Source organism: Monodon monoceros, unplaced genomic scaffold (genome assembly GCF_005190385.1).
Source record: "Monodon monoceros isolate NGI ecotype Baffin Bay Population unplaced genomic scaffold, NGI_Narwhal_1 Super_Scaffold_14, whole genome shotgun sequence".
Taxonomy (NCBI): Eukaryota; Metazoa; Chordata; class Mammalia; order Artiodactyla; family Monodontidae; genus Monodon; species Monodon monoceros.
Genome location: NW_021703770.1, coordinates 30,483,335 through 30,508,233, shown reverse-complemented (window position 1 = coordinate 30,508,233; position 24,899 = coordinate 30,483,335). Strand labels below are relative to the sequence as shown.

The 24,899-nt window shown below is 37.7% G+C and overlaps 1 protein-coding gene across 1 annotated transcript in view; it reads left to right on the top strand.

Moving 5' to 3' along the window:
• Positions 1 to 24,899, top strand: part of RIMS2 (regulating synaptic membrane exocytosis 2) — a 649,263-nt gene that overhangs the window by 239,834 nt on the left and 384,530 nt on the right. Inside the window, exon 11 of the mRNA XM_029222530.1 lies at positions 17,113 to 17,423. Coding sequence (XP_029078363.1) covers positions 17,113 to 17,423 — 311 coding nt within the window. The remainder of the gene's footprint in view (positions 1 to 17,112; positions 17,424 to 24,899) is intronic.

Here is a 24,899-nt window from a genome sequence, read left to right as displayed (position 1 = left end):
ACAGCTTTACTTTTTCTTTTCTGATTTGGATTCCTTTTATTTCCTTTTCTTCTCTGATTGCTGTGGCTAAAACTTCCAAAACTATGTTGAATAAGAGTGGTGAGAGTGGGCAACCTTTTCTTGTTCCTGATCTTAGTGGAAATGCTTTCAGTTTTTCACCATTGAGGATTATGTTTGCTGTGGGCTTGTCATATATGACCTTTATTATGTTGAGGAAAGTTCCCTCTATGCCTACTTTCTGCAGGGTTTTTATCATAAATGGGTGCTGAATTTTGTCGAAAGCTTTCTCTGCATCTATTGAGATGATCATATGGTTTTTCTCCTTCAATTTGTTGATATGGTTTATCACATTGATAGATTTGCATATATTGAAGAATCCTTGCATTCCTGGAATAAACCCCACTTGAGCATGGTGTATGATCCTTTTAATGTGCTGTTGGATTCTGTTTGCTAGTATTTTGTTGAGGATTTTTGCATCTATGTTCATCAGTGATATTGGTCTGTAGTTTTCTTTCTTTGTGACATCCTTGTCTGGTTTTGGTATCAAGGTGATGGTGGCCTCATAGAAGGAATTTGGGAGTGTTCCTCCCTCTGCTATATTTTGGAAGAGTTCGAGAAGGATAGGTGTTCACTCTTCTCTAAACGTTTGATAGAATTCACCTGTGAAGCCATCTGGTCCTGGGCTTTTGTTTGTTGGAAGATTTTTAATCACAGTTTCAATTTCAGTGCTTGTGATTGGTCTGTTCATATTTTCTATTTCTTCCTGATTCAGTCTTGGCAGGTTGTGCATTTCTAAGAATTTGTCCATTTCTTCCCGATTGTCCATTTTATTGGCATAGAGTTGCTTGTAGTAATCTCTCATGATTTTTTTATTTCTGCAGTGTCAGTTGTTACTTCTCCTTTTTCATTTCTAATTCTATTGATTTGAGTCTTCTCCCTTTTTTTCTTGATGAGTCTGGCTAGTGGTTTATCTATTTTGTTTATCTTCTCAAAGAACCAGCTTTTAGTTTTATTGATCTTTGCTATCGTTTCCTTCATTTCTTTTTCATTTATTTCTGATCTGATTTTTATGATTTCTTTCCTTCTGGTAGCTTTGGGGTTTTTTTGTTCTTCTTTCTCTAATTGCTTTAGGTGCAAGGTTAGGTTGTTTATTCGAGATGTTTCCTGCTTCTTAAGGTGGGCTTGTATTGCTATAAACTTCCCCCTTAGAACTGCTTTTGCTGCATCCCATAGGTTTTGGGTCATTGTGTCTCCATTGTCATTTGTTTCTAGGTATTTTTTTTATTTCCTCTTTGATTTCTTGAGTGATCACTTCATTATTAAGTAGTGTATTGTTTAGCCTCCATGTGTTTGTATTTTTTACAGATCTTTTCCTGTAATTGATATCTAGTCTCATGGCATTGTGGTCAGAAAAGATACTTGATACAATTTCAATTTTCTTTAATTTACCAAGGCTTGATTTGTGACCCAAGATATGATCTATCCTGGAGAATGTTCCATGAGCACTTGAGAAAAATGTGTATCCTGTTGTTTTTGGATGCAGTGTCCTATAAATATCAATTAAGTCCATCTTGTTTAATGTATCATTTAAAGCTTGTGTTTCCTTATTTATTTTCATTTTGGATGATCTGTCCATGGGTGAAAGTGGGGTGTTAAAGTCCCCTACTATGAATGTGTTACTGTCGATCTCCCCTTTTATGGCTGTTAGTATTTGCCTTATGTATTGAGGTGCTCCTATGTTGGGTGCATAAATATTTACAATTGTTATATCTTCTTCTTGGATCGATCCCTTGATCATTATGTAGTGTCCTTCTTTGTCTCTTTTAATAGTCCTTATTTTAAAGTCTATTTTGTCTGATATGAGAATTGCTACTCCAGCTTTCTTTTGGTTTCCATTTGCATGGAATATCTTTTTCCATCCCCTTACTTTCAGTCTGTATGTGTCTCTAGGTCTGAAGTGGGTCTCTTGTAGACAGCATATATAAGGGTCTTGTTTTTGTATCCATTCAGCCAATGTGTGTCTTTTGGTGGGAGCATTTAGTCCATTTACATTTAAGGTAATTATCGATATGTATGTTCCTATTCCCATTTTCTATATTGTTTTGGGTTCGTTATTATAGGTCTTTTCCTTCTCTTGTGTTTCTTGTCTAGAGAAGTTCCTTTAGCATTTGTTGTAAAGCTGGTTTGGTGGTGCTGAACTCTCTCAGCTTTTGCTTGTCTGTAAAGGTTTTAATTTCTCCATCAAATCTGAATGAGATCCTTGCTGGGTAGAGTAGTCTTGGTTGCAGGTTTTTCTCCTTCATCACTTTCAATATGTCCTGCCACTCCCTTCTGGCTTGTAGAGTTTCTGCTGAGAGATCAGCTGTTAACCTTATGGGGATTCCCTTGTGTGTTATTTGTTGTTTTTCCCTTGCTGCTTTTAATATGCTTTCTTTGTATTTAATTTTTGACAGTTTGATTAATATGTGTCTTGGCGTATTTCTCCTTGTATTTATCCTGTATGGGACTCTCTGTGCTTCCTGGACTTGATTAACTATTTCCTTTCCCATATTAGGGAAGTTTTCAACTATAATCTCTTCAAATATTTTCTTAGTCTCTTTCTTTTTCTCTTCTTCTTCTGGAACCCCTATAATTCGAATGTTGGTGCGTTTAATGTTGTCCCAGAGGTCTCTGAGACTGTCCTCAGTTCTTTTCATTCTTTTTTCTTTATTCTGCTCTGCAGTAGTTATTTCCACTATTTTATCTTCCAGGTCACTTATCCGTTCTTCTGCCTCAGTTATTCTGCTATTGATCCCATCTAGAGTACTTTTAATTTCATTTATTGTGTTGTTCATCGTTGCTTGTTTCATCTTTATTTCTTCTAGGTCCTTGTTAACTGTTTCTTGCATTTTGTCCATTCTACTTCCAAGATTTCGGATCATCCTTACTATCATTATTCTGAATTCTTTTTCAGGTAGACTGCCTATTTCCTCTTCATTTGTTAGGTCTGGTGCATTTTTATCTTGCTCCTTCATCTGCTGTGTGTTTTTCTGTCTTCTCATTTTGCTTATCTTACTGTGTTTGGGGTCTCCTTTTTGCAGGCTGTACGTTCGTAGTTCCCGTTGTTTTTGATGTCTGTCTCCAGTGGCTAAGGTTGGTTCAGTGGGTTGTGTAGGCTTCCTGGTAGAGGGGACTAGTGCCTGTGTTGTGGTGGATGAGGCTGGATCTTGTCAGTCTAGTGGGCAGGTTCACGTCTGGTGGTGTGTTTTGGGGTGTCTGTGGCCTTATGATTTTAGGCAGCCTCTCTGCTAATGGGTGGGGTTGTGTTCCTGTTTTTGCTAGTTGTTTGGCATAGGTTGTCCAGCACTGTGGCTTGCTGGTCGTTGAGTGAAGCTGGGTGCTGGTGTTAAGATGGAGGTCTCTGGGAGATTTCCTCCGTTTAATATTATGTGGAGCTGGGAGGTCTCTTGTTGACCAGTGTCCTGAAGTTGGCTCTCCTACCTCAGAGGCAGAGCCCTGACTCCTGGCTGGAGCACCAAGAGCCTTTCATCCACATGGCTCAGATAAAAGGGAGAAAAAGTAGAGAGAATTAGTAGAAGTATGAGGAAAGAAAGAAGGAAAGGAGGAAAGGAAGGAAGGAAGAAAGAAGCAAAGAAGGAAAGAAAGGAGGGAGGGAGGGAGGAAGGAAGGAAGGAGGGAAAGAAGGAAAAAAGACAGAAAGAAGATACAGTAAAAATAAAATATAATATAGTTATTGAATTAAAAAATATTTAGAAAAAAAAAAAGGGACGGATAGAACCTTAGGGCAAATGTTGGAAGCAAAGCTATACAGAGAAAATCTTACACAGAAGCATACACATACACCTTCACAAAAAGAGGTAAAGGGGGAAAAATCATAAATCTTGCTCTCAGAGACCACCTCCTCAATTTGGGGTGATTCGTTGTCTAAAGGAGGGAAGGAAGGAAGGAAAGAAAGAAAGAAAGAACGAAGGTAAAGTATAATAAAGTTATTACAGTTAAAATTAATTATTAAGAAAAAAATTTTTTAAAAAAAACCATGGACGGATAGAGCCTTAGGACAAATGGTGGAAGCAAGAGTATACAGACAAGATCTCACACAGAAGCATACACGTACACATTCACAAAAAGAGGAAAAGGGAAAAAAAATCATAGATCTCGCTCCTAAATTCCACCTCTTCAATTTGGGATCATTCCTTGTCTATTCAGGTATTCCACAGATGCAGGGTATATCAAGTTGATTGTGGAGCTTTAATCCGCTGCTTCTGAGGCTGCTGGGAGAGATTTCCCTTTCTCTTCTTTGTTCTCACAGCTCACAGGAGCTCAGCTTTGGATTTGGCCCTGCCTCTGCGTGTAGGTCGCTGGAGGGCGTCTGTTTTTTGCTCAGACAGGACGGGGTTAAAGGAGCCGCTGATTCGGGGCGTACTGCGTGCGGGGCGGGCCTGCGGCGGCAGAGGCCGGCGTGACGTTGCTCCAGCCTGAGGCCCGGCGTGCGTTCTCCCGGGGAAGTTGTCCCTGGATCCCGGGAACCTGGCAATGGCGGGCTGCGCAGGCTCCGCGGAAGAGGGGTATGGAGAGTGACCTGTGCTCGCACACAGGCCCCTTGGTGGCGGCAGCAGCAGCCTTAGCGTCTCCCGCCCGTCTCTGGGGTCCGCGCTTTAGCCGCGGCTTGCGCCCGTCTCTGGGGTTCGCGCTTTTAGCCGTGGCTCGCGCCCGTCTCTGGGGTTCGCGCTTTTAGCCGCGGCTCGCGCCCGTCTCTGGAGTTCCTTTAAGCAGCGCTCTTAAACCCCTCTCCTCGCGCACCAGGAAACAAAGAGGGAAGAAAAAGTCTCTTGCCTCTTCGGCAGGTGCAGGCTTTTCCCCGAACTCCCTCCCGGCTAGTCGTGGTGCACTAACCCCTTCAGGCTACGTTCAAGCCGCCAACCCCAGTCCTCTCCCTGCGCTCCGTCCAAAACCGAAACTCGAGCCTCAGCTCGCGGCCCCGCCCGCCCTGGCGGGTGAGCAGACAAGCCTCTCGGGCTGGTGAGTGCCGGTCGGCACCGATCCTCTGTGCGGGAATCTCCTCGCTTTGCCCTCCGCACCCGTCGCTGTGCACTACTCCGCGGTCCCGAAGCTCCCCCCTCCGCCTCCCGCAGTCTCCGCCCGCGGAGGGGCTTCCTAGTGTGTGGAAACTTTTCCTCCTTCACAGCTCCCTCCCACTGGTGCAGGTGCCGTCCTTATTCTTTTGTCTCTGTTTTTTCTTTTTTTCTTTTGCCCTACCCAGGTACGTGGGGAGTTTCTTGCCTTTTGGGAGGTCTGAGGTCTTCTGCCAGCCTTCAGTAGGTGTTCTGTAGGAGTTGTTCCAAGTGTAGATGTATTTCTGGTGTATCCGTGGGGAGGAAGGCGATCGCCGCGTCTTACTCTTCCGCCATCTTCAAGGTCCCCCCGATATATAATTTTTACCAAGTTAAGGAAATGCCCTTTTATTCCTACTTTGATTTTCAAGGTAAAGAGATACTAGTTTCCCTAGGAGTTAATTTAGTATTCCTAGTTTTCTAAGTTACTTTAAACCATTAAATGGTATTGAATTTTATTAAATGCTTTTCTTCATTGATTGAGATAATCATATGATTTTCCTTCTTTAATCTGTTATATTGATTGCTTAACTAGATTTTCTGCTTTTGCACTATCCTTACATTCCTGGGGTTAAATTGTGGTTGATAGTGATATAACATGTTTTTTCGTTTGTCTTGGATTTTGTCATTTAAGTTTTAGTTTATGTTTTGACTCTACCTATATGTGAATGAAATTGGTCTGTGCTTTTCTTGTCTTATGTCATAATTAATTTGCTTCGTAAAATGAGTTATATGAGTTTTGTTCTTTTTTAAATTTAGTTTTGTGAAACAATTTATATAGGATATGAATTAATGGTCCTTTAAAAGTGTGGTAGAATTCACCTGTAAAATTGTAGCAATTGCTCTAGGTAACCTTCTGATAAGCCTTCAGCCCACCCCAGATGACACCTACAAATTGTTCCTGAACATACCAGTAGCTTCCTGCATCTCTCTGCCTAAGGGCATTTTATGGCCAAAGGAATAGGCTTAACATGAAGGAGAGGCACAGAAGTGCCAATGAGCTAGTAGATAATACCCAGCCTCCTTGCCTCTTAGTGGGATGATTCTAAGAGGGTTCCATCAAGACTAAGCTCCATTTGCCTCCAGAAATAATGTACTCTTTAATTGACTGTTTATTGGTTTTTTTTCCTTCCATGTTTTACTTCCCTACTCTTTCACTGTACTTCTTGGTATCATTTTTCAAGTAAACAAACTTCTTTGCATTCAAATCTTTGGCTCAGGATCTGATTGTGGAGAAACCCAAAACAGGAAAAACCATTTTGGCCTGAGATTTTCTGCAAAAGTATTAAAATTTTTTAAATTGAGCTATAATTCATATAACATAACATTCACCATTTTCAAGTAGCTTTTAGTATATTCACATGTTGTGCAACTATCACCATTACCTAATTCCAGAACATTTTCATCACCCTGAAAAGAAGCCCTGCGTCCATTAGCAATCACTCCCATCTCACCCAACACCCAGGAAACCAGTAATCCACTTTTTTTCCTCTATAGATTTGCCTGTTCTGGACATTGTATATAAATGGATTTATACAATATGTGGCCTTTTGTGTCTGGCTTCTTTCACTTAGTATGATGCCTTTAAGGTATCTGTGCTGTAGCAAGAATTAGTACTTCATTCCTCTTTATGCTTTAATAATATCCCATTGCATGGATTTATCATATGTTGTACATTTGCTCACCGACTGATGGACATCTAGGTTGTTTATCCTTTTGGGGTATTATGAATAATGCTGTTAGGACCATATACTTACAAATTATCTGAACATATATTTTCAATTATCTTGGGTATTACTTAGTAATGAAATTGCTAGGTCATATGGTAATTCTATTTTTTAATTTTTAAAGAACTGCCAAACTTTTCCACAGAGACTGTACCATTTTTTATGTGTACCATGAATGTACAAAGGTTACAATATCTCTAGATCTTCACCAGCACTTATTATTTTCTGTTTTAAAAAAACATTATATCTATCACAGGGTGTGTGAAGTTCTTTTGAGTTCATTTGCTGCCACCACTGTCCACTATAGACATGGCTGAAATCGGATGTGAACCAAGGAGTGCTAAAATAATCTGAAACATGAGACTTAGGATGGACTTCATGCAAAAAAATCTTATGTCCTAGGTCATAAACGGCTGGGGTTTGAATTCTGGCTGTATTATTTATCGGCTGGAAGACCTTTTCTATGTGACTTAACCTTTTCAATCTTCAGTTTCTTCATCCATAACTAAGGTGTAGATTAAATGAGATAACAAATATGCAAGAATTGGACGAGTGTCTAGAACATAGTGAGAACTCAGAAAGTTCTGTTCTTTGTTGTTGTTGTTAGTAGCGTCGCAATGGCAGTGGTAGTGGTTGTGGTGGTGGTGTTATTAGTAGTAGTACCAGGGTTGTGGCTAGAGCCTAGAGTTTGACTCACAGTCCAGTCTGTGCAGAGTGTGGTCTGCAGACCAGGGGAAGGAGCATCACCTGGGATGTTGTTAAAAATTCAGAATCCTTACCTCTCTGCCCCCAGACTTAGGAATCAGAACCTGCATTTTACAAGTTCCCCTTGGCGATTGGAATGCACATTACAGTTTGAGAAGCATGGGTCTAGTACATCATTTTGGTATTCTCAACTTATCCGATGCAGTTCCCACAATTTTGCTTTTAATTTTTGTAACAGCTTTTTTGCAGGACAATTGTTATACAAAAAACTGCACATACTTAATGTATACAATTTGATGGCTTTGAACATATGCATACACCCGTGAAATCATCACCTCGATTGAGGTGATAAACATATCCATCACCTCCAAAACAACCAAACAAACACACACACATAATTAAATGTGATCTCTCCCTCACCCACAATAAAAAACCGAGTAGTATTCTGAAATCAGTTGGGTTAGATCAAAAGTAGGACATTGATTAAACAAGTCTGGAAACCTCTGAGGTAAGCTATACATACTTTACTTTCGTTTAAATATTTAAGCAATTTTAATACATGTAAAATAATCTTAAAATACTTCGTGCATTTTGACTAGAAAAAATATATTTCATAATAATACTTGTATTTGGGAAATTCTTAAATGTTATTTTATTTTTTCCTTAAAGACAATTTCATGAGGTCCATGGTATTTGGATTATAGAAATTTGCTAGGCAAACAGATTTTTTTTTTTTTTTTTGTGGTACGCGGGCCTCTCACTGTTGTGGCCTCTCCTGTTCCGGAGCACAGGCTCCGGACGCGCAGGCTCAGTGGCCATGGCTCACGGGCCCAGCTGCTCTGCGGCATGTGGGATCTTCCCGGACCGGGGCACGAACCCGTGTCCCCTGCATCGGCAGGCAGACTCTCAACCACTGCGCCACCAGGGAAGCCCATAGACAAACAGATTTTAAAGAAAGTAATGTATAACTATTACATACTTATTGTTAATATATTAATTTACTCATTCATTGAACATGTCTTGGTGTTTTCTAGGTACTTGGGATATAGCAGTGAACTAAAATAGACAAACACCTCTTATCTTTCTGGGGAGTGTATTCTAATTAGGAGATGCACACAACAAATGAGATAAATAAATATTAGAAGGTTTAAGTGCCCTGGAGAAAATGAAAATCTAGATACTTAATTTTGGGTGATGTTGGAATTTTAATTTGGATGGTCTTGAAAAATGACAGTTGAGCAGCAACTTGAAAAACTTGAAAAAGATGAGGGAGCTAGCATTGCCGATACTTAGAGGAAAAGCAGTTTAGACTGAGGTAATAGCGAATACAAAGGTCCTGTGGTAGGGGCATGCTTGACATGTTGGAAGAATAGCAAGGAAGTCAGTGTGGCTGGAGCAGAACAAGTGGGTGAGAATAGTGAGACACCAAGTTAGTGAGATTGCAGAGGACCTTCTGGATCTCTGGATTGCAGAGGACCTTCTGTAAGGACTTTGGCATTTATTCTGAGCAAAATGGGGAGTATGAAAAGATTCTGACCAAAAAAGTGACATGACGTGACTTCCTTTTTAAAACATTTTGAAGGTTTTGTTGTGGGATAGATTAATGAGAGTGAGAAAAGAGTGGCATCTAGGAGACCAGTTATGAGGATATTGCAATAATTTAGGCAGGCAATGGTGGTGACTTAGATTAGGGTGGTTTTGCTGAAAGTGGTGAGATGTCATCTCTGTAGATATATTTTAAAAGTAGAATCAAAACGATTTTCTAGTTGAATGTATGTGGGGTATGAGAGAAAAAGATTATTCCAAGATTTTTGGCCCGAGGCAAAATGGGAGGAAGGGGAATTGCCATTAACTCTTATGAGTAAGACTGTGGATGGAGCAGTTTGGGGGTGAAGGTCTGGAATTCAGTTTTGGCTTTGTTAAGTTTGAGATGAATCAAAATCCAAATGCACTGAAACTAGATAAAAGTCAGTGCTTTTAATTTTGTGCTGTGATAGAGTTATGATACAGTTTATCTTTCATAGAATAGTAAATCTCCCTTGGGTGGGCCAAGTTTGACTTCCCTTACATTGAACTGTGCTTTGAAGTAGATCAAATGACTGTATGATTAGTGATGTTATTGCCTTTTAGCAGTTACAGGAGCAAGAAGCACAATTTGCAAAAGGAAGTCCATATAGTAGTGCATGGCTTCTGGAAATTTACTTGCAAGGATCTCATATAGTTTTATCCATTAATCTTAAAGCTTTAAAGAACTTTTCTTCTCTGAATTAATGCCTCTTCCTTAAAAATTTCTCTTTCCCAAGAGTGTTCTAGTGATTTCCATGCCACCATGTTTTGTTAGTGATTTGATACTATTTCCTCTACTTTTACACCTTTGATTCTTTTCAATTTGGATAAAGCATCATTTTCTAACCTTCATGTAATTATGTTCTGGCCTCTCCCTTTATAAGATGTCCCCTTCAGAAATTATGTTCTGTTCTCCATTTTAAATGAAACCTAGGTGAATATGCTTTATATTTTAAGAAAAATTAAACTTGCTTTCCTCCAATTTAAGCCATAATTTTACTTTAAATTTATTGAAATGATTTTATAGTTCTATAATTTATGAGCATAACTTTTAAGTTATATATGTTGGAAAAGGAAACTGTCAACTGATAGTACGTTTGTACTCTATTGAATTTTTGAGTAAGTTAACATGCAATGGAAAATAATTATTCTAATTCATACCATCACATTTTATAATGTAGAATAATGATACTCTTTCAACTCACTTTTTAATTTTATTAAAGTTACTATATTTTTAACTGAAATTTATTTTTAGGGAAAAAAGTAGGTTAACAATGTAGTGCTAATATGCAAAGAAGCCAGTAGTCCAGATTGAACAAAGTGCTATAGCACAGACTAGTGGGAAAACTTAATAACTGCAGAAATGTTTACTTCCCTTAGAATTGCTGGATATACCTACTGCTTTAAGAATTGTCTTTTCTTTTAAAAACACTTAGGGAAATTTAAATTTAAAATGCAATTCTAATTAAAATAAGATTTAAAAGTCAAGTATTTATTATGAAGGCAACAGCTACTTATTCTGATAATAATGTACAATTAAATTCTCCTCAATGACAAATTTACTTTGACAATCACTTCCCTAGTTTTTTGGATAAAATTTAATTTAGAACAGGGAGTTTATAAAATGAATCAAGTGCTTCGATGAAAAGAAAAACTAGAAACAACACTACAAAACATGTACAGCTAATTGGTTACCTTTTATGTAATCTGACTCCTTCACTCACACCTCTCCATAAAAAACAAAACAAAACAAAACCCTGGAAGTATGCTGTATTGTATTTTAAAAATTATATTTGTATGCAAATTCATTAATTAGTTCTCAGTTAACTAATATATTTATGGTAAATACACATTTCCTTTTAGCGTGATTATGAGTATCAGTAAATGTTTTCACTAGTCCAATTAACCTTAACTGGTTCTCTCTTTTTTATTTTGAAATATTTCAAACATGTCGGGAAGTTTAGAGACTACCGAGCAGTTATACAAATCTTAACATTTTGCCATCTTTTTAGTAGTTTTCTTTGTTTTTTTTAGAGATAGAGCAGTTATCTCGAATACTTATCATTCTACATGTTTTTATTTGTAGTTTAGCTTAATATCTAAACACTGCTAAACCATATATAGTATTATTTTACAAGGTTTTAAACTTTATATTATGGATCATACTGTATATATTTTTCTGAAACTTGCTTTCTTTAACTCTATATTTTGAGAGTTATCTCAAAATTTAGATTCATCTAAATCTAATTCACTCATTTGACTGCTGAATATAATTCTTCTGCATTAATATGTTAGTTTATCCACTGATTTAGGTTATCTAATATTTTTTCCTAGTAGAGGTGGTGCTCAATGAACATCCCTGTTCATGTCTTCTTGTAATTTCTCTAGGGTAGAAGTAACATTTCTGGATCATAGAGTATATAAGTAGCCATTTTCAGTTTCACTAGATGTTGCACAATGGATCTCCAAACTGTTTTGCAGTCCTGGGAGGAATGTTTCTGAGTACTGGCTCCTCTACTTCCTCTGAAATGCTTGGTGTTGTCAGACTTTTAAATGTTGTCAAACTAATGGGAGTGAAATAGTAACTAATTTTTTAAAATTTGTAATTTTTCACTGATAAGATTAAGCTCCTTTTTATTTGCTTATTGGCCAGTTGGGGTTCTCTATGGAATTGTATATTCATTTCTTGACCTATTATTCTGCTGTGATGTTTGTCTTTTTCTTACTGAACTATGGAAGTTCCTCATATATTCTGAATGCATATCCTGTATAAACTGTATACATTGCAGTAAAACCTCTCTTAGATTGTGGTTTCTTCTTTTACTTTATCTTATTACTATTCAAAAATGTTTAAACATTTTAATATAGTAAATTTTAGTTTGTGCTTTTTGTATTTGAGTTAAAAATATTTTGCTTCTTGACATTTGTTCTAAAAGTTTGGAAGTTTTGTCTTTCATGTTTCAGTGTTTAATCCATTTGGAACAGATTTTTGTATATGGTGTGAGGTGTGAATCTATTTTTTCCCCCATTATGGACAACCAGGTGTCTTGGCTATATTAATTTAATAGTGTGTCCTTTCTCCACTGATTTGTAATGTGATCACTGGTATATGTGAGAGTCTGTTTCTAGAGCCTCTAGTATGCTCCATGTTCTATTTAGCACTTCTCTACTAATACCACACTGTCTTAATTTCTGTCACTTTATAATAAGTAGAGCAAGTCCACCTTAAATTGTTACTTATCTTCAGAATTATCTAGATTTTCTTATCTTTGGCTCTTCCATATTCATTTCAGAATTAGCTTGATAAATTCTATGAAAAACATGGTAGGAGTCTGATTAAAATTGCACTGAACGTTATAGATTTAATTCGGGAGACTGACATCCTGGTGGTATTTGGTCTTCTTATTGCAACAGAGTATATATCTTTCCATTTATGTAAGTCTTCTTTTAGACTCTTGTATACTAATTTTCTTTGAAACAGGTATCTTTAAAATTTTTTTATTAAATGTTTATGATTGGTTATTAGTGGTGTACTGAAATGCTGTTTATCTTTGTCCATCTTTGATCTAGGACACTTATGGAGCTCTCTTATTACTTCTAATATGTTGTCTGTAGATTTCCTTGGATTTTTATGTCATAATCAAATGGTATTCACAATCATATAGTGTTTAGATAAGGACAGTTTTATTTCATCCTTCTTGTCTCGTGTGTGTGAGATTTACTAATAAGCTAGTGCCTCCAGGACAGTGTTGAATAGAAGTGATGATACTTGGAATCTTTAGCTCATTCCTGACTTTAAGGGAAATGCTCTTACTTTTCATCTTTAAGTATAAAATAGGATATAAGTTTTTGTAGATACCCTTTATCAGGCTTAAGCATTGCTTTTCTATTTTTTGTTTGCTAGATTTTATTTTCACATGAATGAGTCTTACATTTTATGAATGCTGAATGGTTTTTCCGTATCAATATGACCACTTTTTTTCTATTTTAATCTATTAATGTGGTGAATTGCATTGGTATATTTTCTAATATTAAACTATTCTTGTTATAATCTTCCCTTTGTCATGATAGGTTCTTTTTGTTCTTTATCATATATATTTGCTGTATGAAATTTAACATTTGATTTTAAGATCAATGCATCCATTTTTATTTGTGCTGTTGGCCTATAATTCTACTTTTATATTGTCTGTGGTAGGCTGAAAATGGCCCCTCAAAAAAATATCCATGCCCTAATCCCTGAACCTCTGAATAACCTTATATAGCAAAACAAACAAACAAACAAACAATCTGTGCAGATGTCATTATGTAAGAATCTTGAGATGGGGAGATTATCTGCCTGGGCCCGTAATATAATCATTTGTATCCTTATAAGAGGGAGATTACACACACACACAGAGAAGGTGATGGGAGGATGTAGCAGAGAGAGATCTGAAGATGCTGTCCCTGAAGATTGGATTGACGTGGCCACAAGCCAAAGAATGCTTGTAGCCATCAGAAGCTGACTGCCAGAAGAGGCAAAGAACTGATTTCCCCTAGAGCCTCTTGAATGAGCATGACCCTGTTGATACCTTGATTTTGGCCCATTGATACTGAATTTGAATTCAGACTTTGGTCTTCAGCATTGTGAGAGAATATATTTCTGTTGTTTTAGACCACCAGTTTGTGGTAATTTGTTACAGCAGCCATAGGAAACTAATTACTGCCCTTTTCTGATTTTGCCATTAAAATCTTTCTAGTCTTATAAATTGCATTGGGGACCTTACCTTTTTTTTTTCCCCTTTCTATAATAGTTTGAAAAAGTTTGGGATTATCTGTTTTTTTCAGTGTTTAGTAGGAGTCAAATGTAAAACCATTTAGACAACGCATTGCATTGTGTCTTCGTGGCTGCGCGCGGGCTTCCTCTAGTTGCAGCAAGCTGGGGCTACTCTTTGTTGCGGTGCGCAGGCGTCTCATTGTAGTGCTTCTCTTCTTGCGGAGTGTGGGCTCTAGGCGCACGGGCTTCACTAGTTGTGGCACGCGGGCTAAATAGTTGTGGCTCACAGGCTTTGTTGCTCTGCAACATGTGGGATCTTCCTGGACCAGGGCTTGAACCCATGTCCCCTGCATTGGCAGGTGGATTCTTAACCACTGTGCCACCAGGGAAGCCCTGTGGACCAATATTTTTCAAGTCCTTATTGAATTTGTTACAATATTGCTTCTGTTTTATGTTTTGGTTTTTTGGCTGCGAGGCATCTGGGATCTTAGCTCCTCGACCAGGGATCGAACCCTCACCCCCTGCATTGGAAGGCGAAGTCCTAACCACTGGACCACCAGGGAAGTCCCAAGTATTGGCATATTTAGAACTGAAAATAATAATACCTTATAATTTTGAATCCTCTCTGTCTTTGTATTCTTGGGGCCTAGATGTTTTTTGATAAATGATGACCAGCCACACTAATAGGCTCTAACCATGGTGATTTACAGGCATGTATATTTCTAAGATATTTTTAACAGCATTCATCATAAGATACATTTGCTGGTTAACTTAATTGGATAAAGGGTTCCATTAACAAAAGTTCTGCTATTATATTCCCAAATTAGTTAAATTATTTTCCATGGACACAGACTTTACCTCTAATAGATGTTAATTATTTCACAGCCAACTAGTAAAAAGTCATCTCATAGCATGTGTATGTGTTTGTAAGGCATCCTGCAGTATCATCAATTTACAAGGTGCAATGTGTGTAAAGGGTTTCAGCTGAAAGTGTCAGTCCCTGTACTAATTTAAGTGAGTGAATTTAGGCTTCCTAAGCTTTAAAGATTAATAAGCTCTTAATCCAAGAGTAGGAGGAGATAGTAAGAGAAGGGTAATTTGTTGTTAGGATATAAGGATTACTAGAAGCCAGCAGTTTAGGAGGGCACATAGGATCTAGTCTGAAAAAGAGCAACCAATGTGGATAGCTCAGAGAGTATGGGAAGGGTATTAATAGAGAGTCAGACATCATCCTTCACACTTACAATCATTTATCTTATATTAATATCTATTAGGTGTTAACAGATGAGGAAAACTAAGCCCATAATGCTTCCAAGTCTTTTTTTCATTTTGTGCTATATGGAAATGATGCTATTTGTACAATGAGTAATTTGTTTAAAATAAAGCAGAAAAGTTGAAATTCAAATTTAATTTATTTTAACAATATTTTCTGGTTCTATATTTAGTGCGCCTTTCACTTTTAAAAGATATCTGCAATACCTATAATTGCCACAAGATGGCATTGAAAGGCTGAAGATCTTGGTTGAAATTTGATTTTTGAGACGATTGATGAGTTAGATATATTTATATTTTGTATGTATTCAAACCAAAAGAAATTTGGACTATGATGTATTTTTTAAAAATTTGAGTGAGATTTTGGTATTTTAATATCAAAAATACTTTCTTATTTACTTTTAAAAATAAGATAGTCACAGAAATTGATGTTATTGCTGACTAATTCTTTTGGAAATGGATGAAACATAAATCTTGGTGTAATAGTATAAAAAATTTTATTATAATACATCCCCCAGAAAGACTTCAAAAGAATTAAAGTTAGCAAACATTTAGAAGGTCTTACTGTTCTATAGTTTATAAGGTCTTATTATGCAAATAGAAGATATAGCCCTTGCCCCCAGTGAGCTTTCAATTTAGTTGGAGAAAAGAGAAATGTATTTACAATTTGAAGGGAGAACAAAATAAAAAAATGATCAAGTACAGTGTTGTATGATATAAACTATACAAACAATGTGAACTGGGAATAATGAGAAGTTAAGCAAAAATTTTAAATGGTATTTTACAAAAGCATTCTTGTATCAGTTGAAAATACCATGTTGAAGTTTTCTTTTATTGCGATTATCTATATTATAATTTATTTAAACTATGAGGAAATGTTTAGCAATCTGGAGAGCTGTGTAAGATTCAATATTTGACATAAAACATAGAAAACACTTGAAATATTAACTTACCTTTTATTTCATGAATGTATGATTTTTTTTCTAATTGAAAAATATTTTTCAGAAGAAGGCGAAGGTTTTCTGGTCAAACAGATGTTAGTTTTAATATTCTTAGATTCCTGGAGTCTGAAAAACATATCTATTAAAAAATCACGTGTAGAATGGTGGTTACCAGGGGATGGGGGGAGGGAGAAAAGGGGATTTGCTGTTTAATGGATATAGACTTTGAATTTTGCAAGATGAACATTTTGTAGATCTGTTTCACAGCAATGTGAATATACTTAATACTACTGAACTGTGCACTTAAAAATGGTTAAAATGGTACATTTTATGTTAAGTGTCCTACTAAAGTTATGAGCAATTAATAGGTTTCTACTGAGGATCAGCAATGTTCCTAGCTTTATTTTAGTCATTAGGAGCTACTCAAAAGAAATAAAAGCCCCTTCAAGAAACTGTAATATAGTTGATGATAGAAGATTAACCTAATATTAGTAGGTAATCTATTGAAGTCCAACATATACCAGGCATTGTGCCAGACGTTTTATATAAATTATTTCAATCCTCAAAACAATATAGGGGATGAATATTATTATACCTATTTCTCTATTTCATCATTAAGGAAACTAAGTTTTATAGCTATGAAGGTTCAGTACCTTGTTGAAGGTTGCCAAGTTTCCAGTCTTGCAGTTGGTATTTAAACCCAAGTTTTTCTAACCTCAAAATCCATTTTCTTTGTATTATACTATGCCCCTAATTTAAATACAAAGCAATTAAAGAATATAAATAAACAACTAGTAATTTCACATTCTAGTTTGGTGTTTCTACTGCCAGTAAATATTGTCAGTTTTGTCTGTTGACAAAATTAAGATATGTGATTTAATTAATTTAATTAACAATAGCAGTTGATCAGGATTACATTTTAACTTCAGAAAGGATAACCATGTACTTCTTTTGTTAGCTTGAGTTGTTGTCTCTATTTTTATTTGCTTTTAACTTTTGGAAACACTAATTCCTTTTCCCTGTATATTCGTGTGCAGGTTATGTGGGTATGTAATTTGTGCCGAAAACAACAAGAAATCCTCACTAAATCAGGAGCATGGTTTTATAATAGTGGATCTAATACACCACAGCAACCTGATCAAAAGGTTCTCCGAGGACTGCGGAATGAGGAGGCACCTCAGGAGAAGAAAGCAAAACTGCATGAGCAGGCCCCGTTCCAAGGACCCTCAGGTGACTTATCTGTACCTGCAGTGGAGAAAAGTCGATCTCATGGGCTCACAAGACAGGATTCTATTAAAAATGGGTCAGGAGTGAAGCACCAAATTGCCAGTGACGTAGCTTCAGACAGGTAAACATTTTGCTTAATCTTTAGGTAAACATTATTTTTAATCTTCATTCCAAACAGAAATAAAAATACATGAAATGTTTAGGCAACAAATGTGTTGTCTAAATATAATGTAAATGTCCATATGTTTTATAGAAATGCTGAAAGTGATGTTCAGGACTTGAGCTATTATAGGTTTGAACAGTCTTAGGTTTGATGTGGGAGTGTCAGGTTTTTCCAGAATAAAAAAGAAGTGAAATGAAACAGGGAACCTAGATAGGTTATGGTCACAGGAAAGACAAACTGGCATAAGAGCAAGGGGAATGAAGAAATGTTTTTTTAAGGCACTTCGGAGAGGTTCAACTGATGGGACTAACTGGGAGAGGAATTAAGAGAATGGGGAAGATTAAGGATGCCTCCAAAGGTTCTACCTTGGGTTGATGGATGAAGTGGTCTTCCAAGCAGGTAAATATTGATGAAAGGGTTTCGTGAGTTTGATTTTTCCATGGGCTAACTCTGTTATTTACTCTTTTGGCTCAGTTCTGTGGGCTTCTCCATGTTCAAAGGGTTAGACTTTTTAAAACAGTGTTTATGGTTCTTAGAGGTCCTACTTTTGGAAGGGGGAGAATGAATGAAAAGTTTTCTTGGGAAGATTATTTTTCTATACCACGTTCCTCTGTTTAAATTAAAAAAACAAAATCTGGTTTACACTATGTTTGTTATCTAGAATTGGCAGATACATTTACATGTGAACAAGTAGAAAGTCATGCATTTTGTGGAAAAACAAATCTAAACTGTACTTATAGGATGGTGGGTCCTGAGCATTATCAAATGCAAGTCTGTGTGCCCGACGCACAGTGAGGCCAAAAAATACCAAAACGTCAGAGTTTGGAGCAGAGAAAGGTATATTGCAGGGTCATGCAAGGAGACAGGTGGCTCAGGCCCCCCAAACCCCGAACTCCCCATAAGCTTTCAGCAAAACCCTTTTATAGGAAATGTGAGGGAGGGGTGTAGTTAGTTGTCAAACTTCCTGGTGTCAGAACCTTTGTTCTTGAGGTCAGGTCATGGTCAGGTAACAATGTTCCTATAAACCTCCACCAAAATGAATGTTCTTCCTGTTCTGACAAGAAAGGGCAAAGTCCCAAGGCTCAAGTTTCTCCCTCCAGGGTCCAGGCCCTGGCTAAGACGAGGGGGTCCCTGCGCGGGCCGTTACCCTGCCTGGGAGCGTACATCCAGCACCCAGTCTGGGTCCTCCTGCCAGTGCCCAGGCCTGGCTGAAGAGGCAGATCTCAGCTGGTGGTGCCCTCAGGGCCGGGTTATCAGACCCTGCCCAGCCATCATCACTGAGGGAGCCAAGTGCCCAGGACCCAGCTGGCTCTCAGGCTTTTCACTTAAACTGGAGCGAATCACTTGTAGCAAATACCTGTCAGGTGAATTCCCAGCTCGCAACAATTGTCCTTCTTTGAGAAGAGCCCCAGCCACAGAGGTGGACCTGAACTAATGATGTGCAGTGTTCTTGCAACTTACCCCTGACCTCCGGCCACCTCTTAGGGGGGTAGACAACTGATCTAAGCTGTACCAATTTTCAAAACTTGAATGGACAGACTGAAGCTGATTGAAGCTGTTACCTTAGTGGCAGTGTCCATATAATCCAGGTGCTGAGGCCTCCATTGACTGGGACCCGTGGAGACTGCCGCCGCCATTAGGTCAAGGCCTGGGCCCAGCCAGTGGGCGGCCATGGCAAGGGCTCTGGAACTTTGCAGGGCACAGCCCTCAGCCTGTCCTGGGCCCCCCAGCTCACCCACCAGCGTGGAGGCTGGAGGGCCTCGAGCCCTGGGGAGAAGGCCACGATCCACCGCTCACGGCACTTTCTGCCCGGAGGATCACTGCGAGGCTGACTGCTGGCAGAGTGGGACCTCTAACCGCTGTTCTAAGGGCCTCGTGACGGCCACGTGCTGGCCAGGTATTAAGGGTGGAATGCTAAGGGCTGCCTGCCCGCCCCGCCCCGATTACAATTTGAAGGCGAAGAACAAATCTCTCCTTTAAAGTTAACATCAGATTTTGCTCAACACGAGTCCCTTAGTAACAAAAGTTAAGTTAGGTTTTGTGATGTAGACTCTCCTCCAACTTGAGGGCAACTGACCCCCGCCCATTTACACAGCGACAGCCCTTACCTGCCTTTCTTCGGAGCCTGGGCTCTGGCTGCTGGCCTGAGGTCCGGTGCTGGGCGGGGTGGTGCTGCCCTCCAGCCGCTGTTGGCCACTTGATCAGGCTTCCCTGGCCCAACACCCTGCCAGGTGCTGGGGATGGAAAAGCTCAAGCCCCAAACCCAAACGAGGGGAGTGTTGGCCAAGAACTGGAGGGCTGTGAGCCTTCAGGTATGCAGGGTTGGGAGAGGGGCTCAGCTGAGCCCGAAGAACCTGAGCGAGGCCAGCTACTGACTGGACTGCGCCCCTGCGTCCGTGCCCCACCCCACACCAGCGTCCCAGCCTCTCCTGTGCGCGGCTTGGTGCGAGGCATACCCGCTCCTATTACGTGAGCACTCAGTTATAACAGGTAAGGTAACTGGGAGTCACTTTAGAGGGTGGCTAAAGCCATCACTCTGGTGTGTTGCTATGTCTTGGGAGAATAATAAAATGATGGCTGTGCCAGATCTTTTGAAAACTAGCAAAAGTGAAACAATGTAATCCTATCTTTGGGCAAAACAGTTAGTGATTTCATGGCTGGTGTGCTATGAACTTGTCTCAGTGCAAAATCTCAGGAACCCAGGAATTATAAGGTTAGAGGACCATCTTAGATTGAGGACCACCTTAAGTGCACAAAGATTTGAGAGCGGGTAGTTTATATGGAAGGCAATCCCAGGCACTTACCTGTAGGGAAGTGGGAAATGATCCAGTTAAGAGAAAGAATACAATATTGGATGCATTCAAGAGCAGGTAACCTCTTTCAGCAGCTGTGTCTTAATCTTACCGGGACTTTTGGGAGACCCGGTATCACAACCTCAAAGTTATCCCATATAATGGGCAAGGAGGCTGGGGATATTTATCCATAACTTTCCTTTGCTATTGGTCTAGGGCTGTTCCTGGGGTTGTTAACTCTCTAGAACTCATTGCTCAAGCACACTTCTGTGTCAGAGAAAGCACTCAGGCAGAATATTAAAAATACAGTAAGAAAACATTGCCATGTGGGGAACAGTGAAGGATACGGCAACGTGGGTTAAGACAGTAGCAGTGTCTGCTACACAAGGACTTTAGAAATCAAGAAAACTTGTAAAATGGCAAGTGAAATGGTCAAGGTATATGAGCTTGAGTGAAAAAAATAGATGATAACCAATGGAGATAGGATTTTAAATGAATGAATGACAATAAAATGGATAATGGGAACAGACTCCTTCAAAAACTAGATAGCTGCATGAGATAGTTTCCTTTGGACTTTAGAGAGGTAAGTTTGGGAAGAAAAAAGGAAATACTAAAACACTGGGTCACATAATCAATTAGTAAGTTTTGGAGTGCATATTGTCAGGAGGTTACGGATGTTAGAAATAAATACAACAAATTTTCGAGTAATTAATTCATCACTGTAGGGAAGCTAGAAGCATATCTCTAATCTTTGAAGAAGGTGGTAATAAGAACAAATATATTTCTTTCAATATTATCTCTTAATGGTTCTTTCAATGACAAACTACTAGCCTGAATAAACAGTAGAATCTGGTAGCAAGGTGTAGTAGTTCCTTTTTTTCTTTTGCCTTGTGCCTTTGACAGCTGTAACTAGTAAATGCACACTTTCATGACTCCTTGCTTTCTGAACCTAATACAAGTCAGACCAATAGCTTCTTTTGTTAATAAGAATTACTTTTAGTCAGGGAAGAAGTTAGAGCTTAATATCAGATTTGGTAGTTATGCCTAGAAAATTTAACTGGTTATAGTTGTATAAAGTTTTATTTGGAAAGTACTTTCTCTTCAAGACTAATTAAATTCCCCTTATCATCAGCAAGAAAGAGCCTATGGTTTATTATTTTTTAAATGGAGATTCTATATTAATTTATTAGGCCTGTATCTTTGAACCTTTTGAATTGTTTCCCCTAGAGCAAGGGATCAGCAAACTACATCCCTGGCACCAAATCTGTGCCATCTGTCTTCTGTAAATAAAGTTTTATTGGAACACAGTCACATCTATTAGTTTACTTATTATCTATGGCTGCTTTCAGCTACCATTGTAGTTATAAGAGTTGAGTAGCTTCAAGAGACCATGTTATATGGTCTTCGTAGCCTAAAATATTTACTTTATGACCCTTTACAAAAAAATTTGCCTTTTCTTGCCCAAGAGAGTAAGTAGTTAGTTCTCTTAGTGGTGTTGAAATTTCTCCTTTCTTTGCTCATTTTCTTTTGTTACTATTTAAATTACTTCAGTTAAGCCTGTTTTCTTGTTAGCCTTACCTCCCGCTCCTCTCTCTCTTTCTCTCTCTCTGTCTCTCTCTCTCTCTCCCCATGTTTTTCTCCTTTCTTACCACAATGGGTCTTTCAGCAGTATTTGACTTGGACAGTAAAATGGAGCATCTCATAAAAAATATAACTCCAGTTTAAAGTATTATTAGTAATTTGTTCTTCAATACCATTCAGAAACCAGTGGCCTCAAAAAGAGAAACTTTGGTTTAATTAAATTTAAATCTATGAACCTAGAAGTATGTTTGAGAGAAGAGTGTGTTACATTTCCTTCTTTTTAGGAGCTTTAGTTTAAACTTTAACTATATACTGCAGTGGTTTTGACCTGCTTTATGACTTTTTACTTCTCTCACAGATCTTAGCACAGTGCTTTACACATAGACCTTTAGTATTTACTGAGTGAATGAATACCAAGTTGGCTCTAGACCTTAGCTTTGAGTTAATGAGTATTTACTTAATTCATTTATTCATAAAAATGACAAATGTTTATTATCAACTTAGGTGCAAAATATTGTTAGAGATTTTCAAATATGTTTTTTTTAATTTCAAAATACGTATTGAAATAACCACTTTTTTTGTTATGTGCCGTTTGTTTACCCTCTCCCTTACTATGTCCCCCAGGAGTGCCCAGTGGTTTCTCAGCCTTTAATTTACATCCATATAACCTGACAATCTTATTAAAATATAGATTTGAATTTGATAGGTCTGAGGTAGTACCCAAGAATCTGTGTTTTTAACAAACTGCCAAGTGATGCCAATACTACTTACTAGTGGAGACCAGTAGCAAAGCACAATGGCATCTAGAGATATATTAGGGAGGGAAACACCAGTGTCCTTTAATAGCTCAGTGGCAGTTGTCCTTTGTAGCTCTGTCACTAAGAGTTATAACACTTAGTGGACCTTTGTGGTTCTTAGAGGCAACATCGTTCCACATTTGAGTGTACTGTTTTGACACATTTACTGAGTGGGGCACAGGTTGACCACATTCATGTAGGTGTAAGTATCTGACTCCTTTATTATGACATCTTGGGTTGTTGTGCCTGAGCATTTACTTATTTAAATATATTTTATTTTTTATAAATTATTTATTTTTCCTTTTATTATAGAGTTAGGAATATATATATGTCTTAAAAATTATGTAAATTCTTAGGACATTTTTTCCTCTGGATTTCCTTTTCAGGGTAGTAAAGGGGATGTTACAAAGAATTTGTTTTACAAAGAGGCTTTGGCCTGGAAGAGGGTTGTGAACCACTGGGTTAGAGGATCTAAGATGGGATTTAGAGGAGGGTGGGTGAAATAGCCATTTTTAAAACAATATTATTTTGTTAAAAAATTACAGAAAAACCAAAGTAAAACTGTTCTACAACATTGAGTTGATGTTTTATACATTTGGAATTATTTAAAAGTTGGATGCTCATATTTTCCATAGTTGAAAATTAGTGAAATTTAGGAAACAGCTAATTGTTTTTTTCTTTCATGTAACATTTTACTATTTATTTATTTAGCACTTCCTGGAATGTTGGGAGAAGTTAAAAAGTAAGAAATATTATGACTAATTTGTATGGTGGAAGAGATACAAAAACTGGAAGTTAGAAGATATAGGTCCTGTTCTAACTTCTTCCCTTTACTGTTAGCATTTGTAGATGTATATCTTTTCTTTGTGTTCACTTTTCGATCTCTGAAATAGGAAAGGTGTTCTTCAAGATCTTGAAAAGACCTCCAGGTCTAAAATTATTTATGTTGTATTTTAAGGTCTTCTGCCATGGTATAAACTTGGAAGCATTCTCTTCCATTTTTTCTTCCTCTCCTATAATTGATAGTCTTGTGTTCAATTAGTAGAGGATTGTATTCATTCATATTAAACTCATTATTATAATTAGTTTATTCAACAAATATTTATTGAATTTCAGTATAGATATTACTTGTTACCACATGGCCAAATAATTTCACCATGATTCATATTTATAATTGAATATATTGGCAATATTAGGTTAAATCTTCACTAAGAACATTTTCACTGTGATCTTATAATTGTATTACTATGTAATATTTCTTACGCTATTTTCCCTACTTCCTTATTCTATTGTGAAACAAAAGTTTAAAAGTGATAGGAAAAAGTAACAGAGTTACCTGCTGTTAATGGACTATGAAGCATTTTTAAGAAGCATCACTACAAAGAAACAATATTTTATAGGCATTACAGATTCTTAAGTATTTATTTCTACATTTTACTGCTTAAATAATGACACAATGAAAGTACTGAGAGACTACATTATGATTTTGTCTGGAATTTTAATTAGACAAGAGTGAAAAACAAAAAAGTCATATGACTAAATTACATCTCAGTGCATTTTGTTAGATGGTGAAAATGCTACCAGGTGTAAGTGATGACAAGAGAGTAATACAATATAAACCGATTATCTTAGATCGAAAGTGTAAAGCTTTAAAGCAAGTTAAAACTTGTATAATGAATAGTTAACAGTTTGGTAATAACCATCATTTCTTTATTCTCTGTTACTGTTGACCTTCCAAGTATCTTTGTGAGCATTTGATTATTTTAAAGTAAAAGTAATAATTAAAATATATGTTTAAGACTTCTGCTATATGTATAGATGGAATAATAGGGCCTCGATTTACCTTTTTGCCCAAAACATCTGTAAAAATAGACAAACTATTTGAAACAATGGTTTTTAAGAAATTGGGCGTCAGGCAACAGAGGAGAATAATACCTGAGAAATGGGAAATAAAGCGAGCCTTATGATTACCTTAGCATACTGCTTTGAGAGTTTCCAGGATGTTTGCAAGGGAGAGGAGTATAGGCAGAGCCCAGAGGTCTTCCTGAGTTGAGGAGACAGTTCTGAGGGTATGGGGAGACCAAGGCAGCTGGAGTTTTCTAGAAAGAGTACCAGAGAGGAGAGAGCTGAACAGCAAGATATCCTGGAGATCTACAGATGATAATTCTTGTGTATTCAGTGGAGGAATGATTGGGACATGCATGTGAAGAAACTACTTGAGGCCAGGGGAAGAATCATCCAAAATGATTAGAGAAACACTGGCC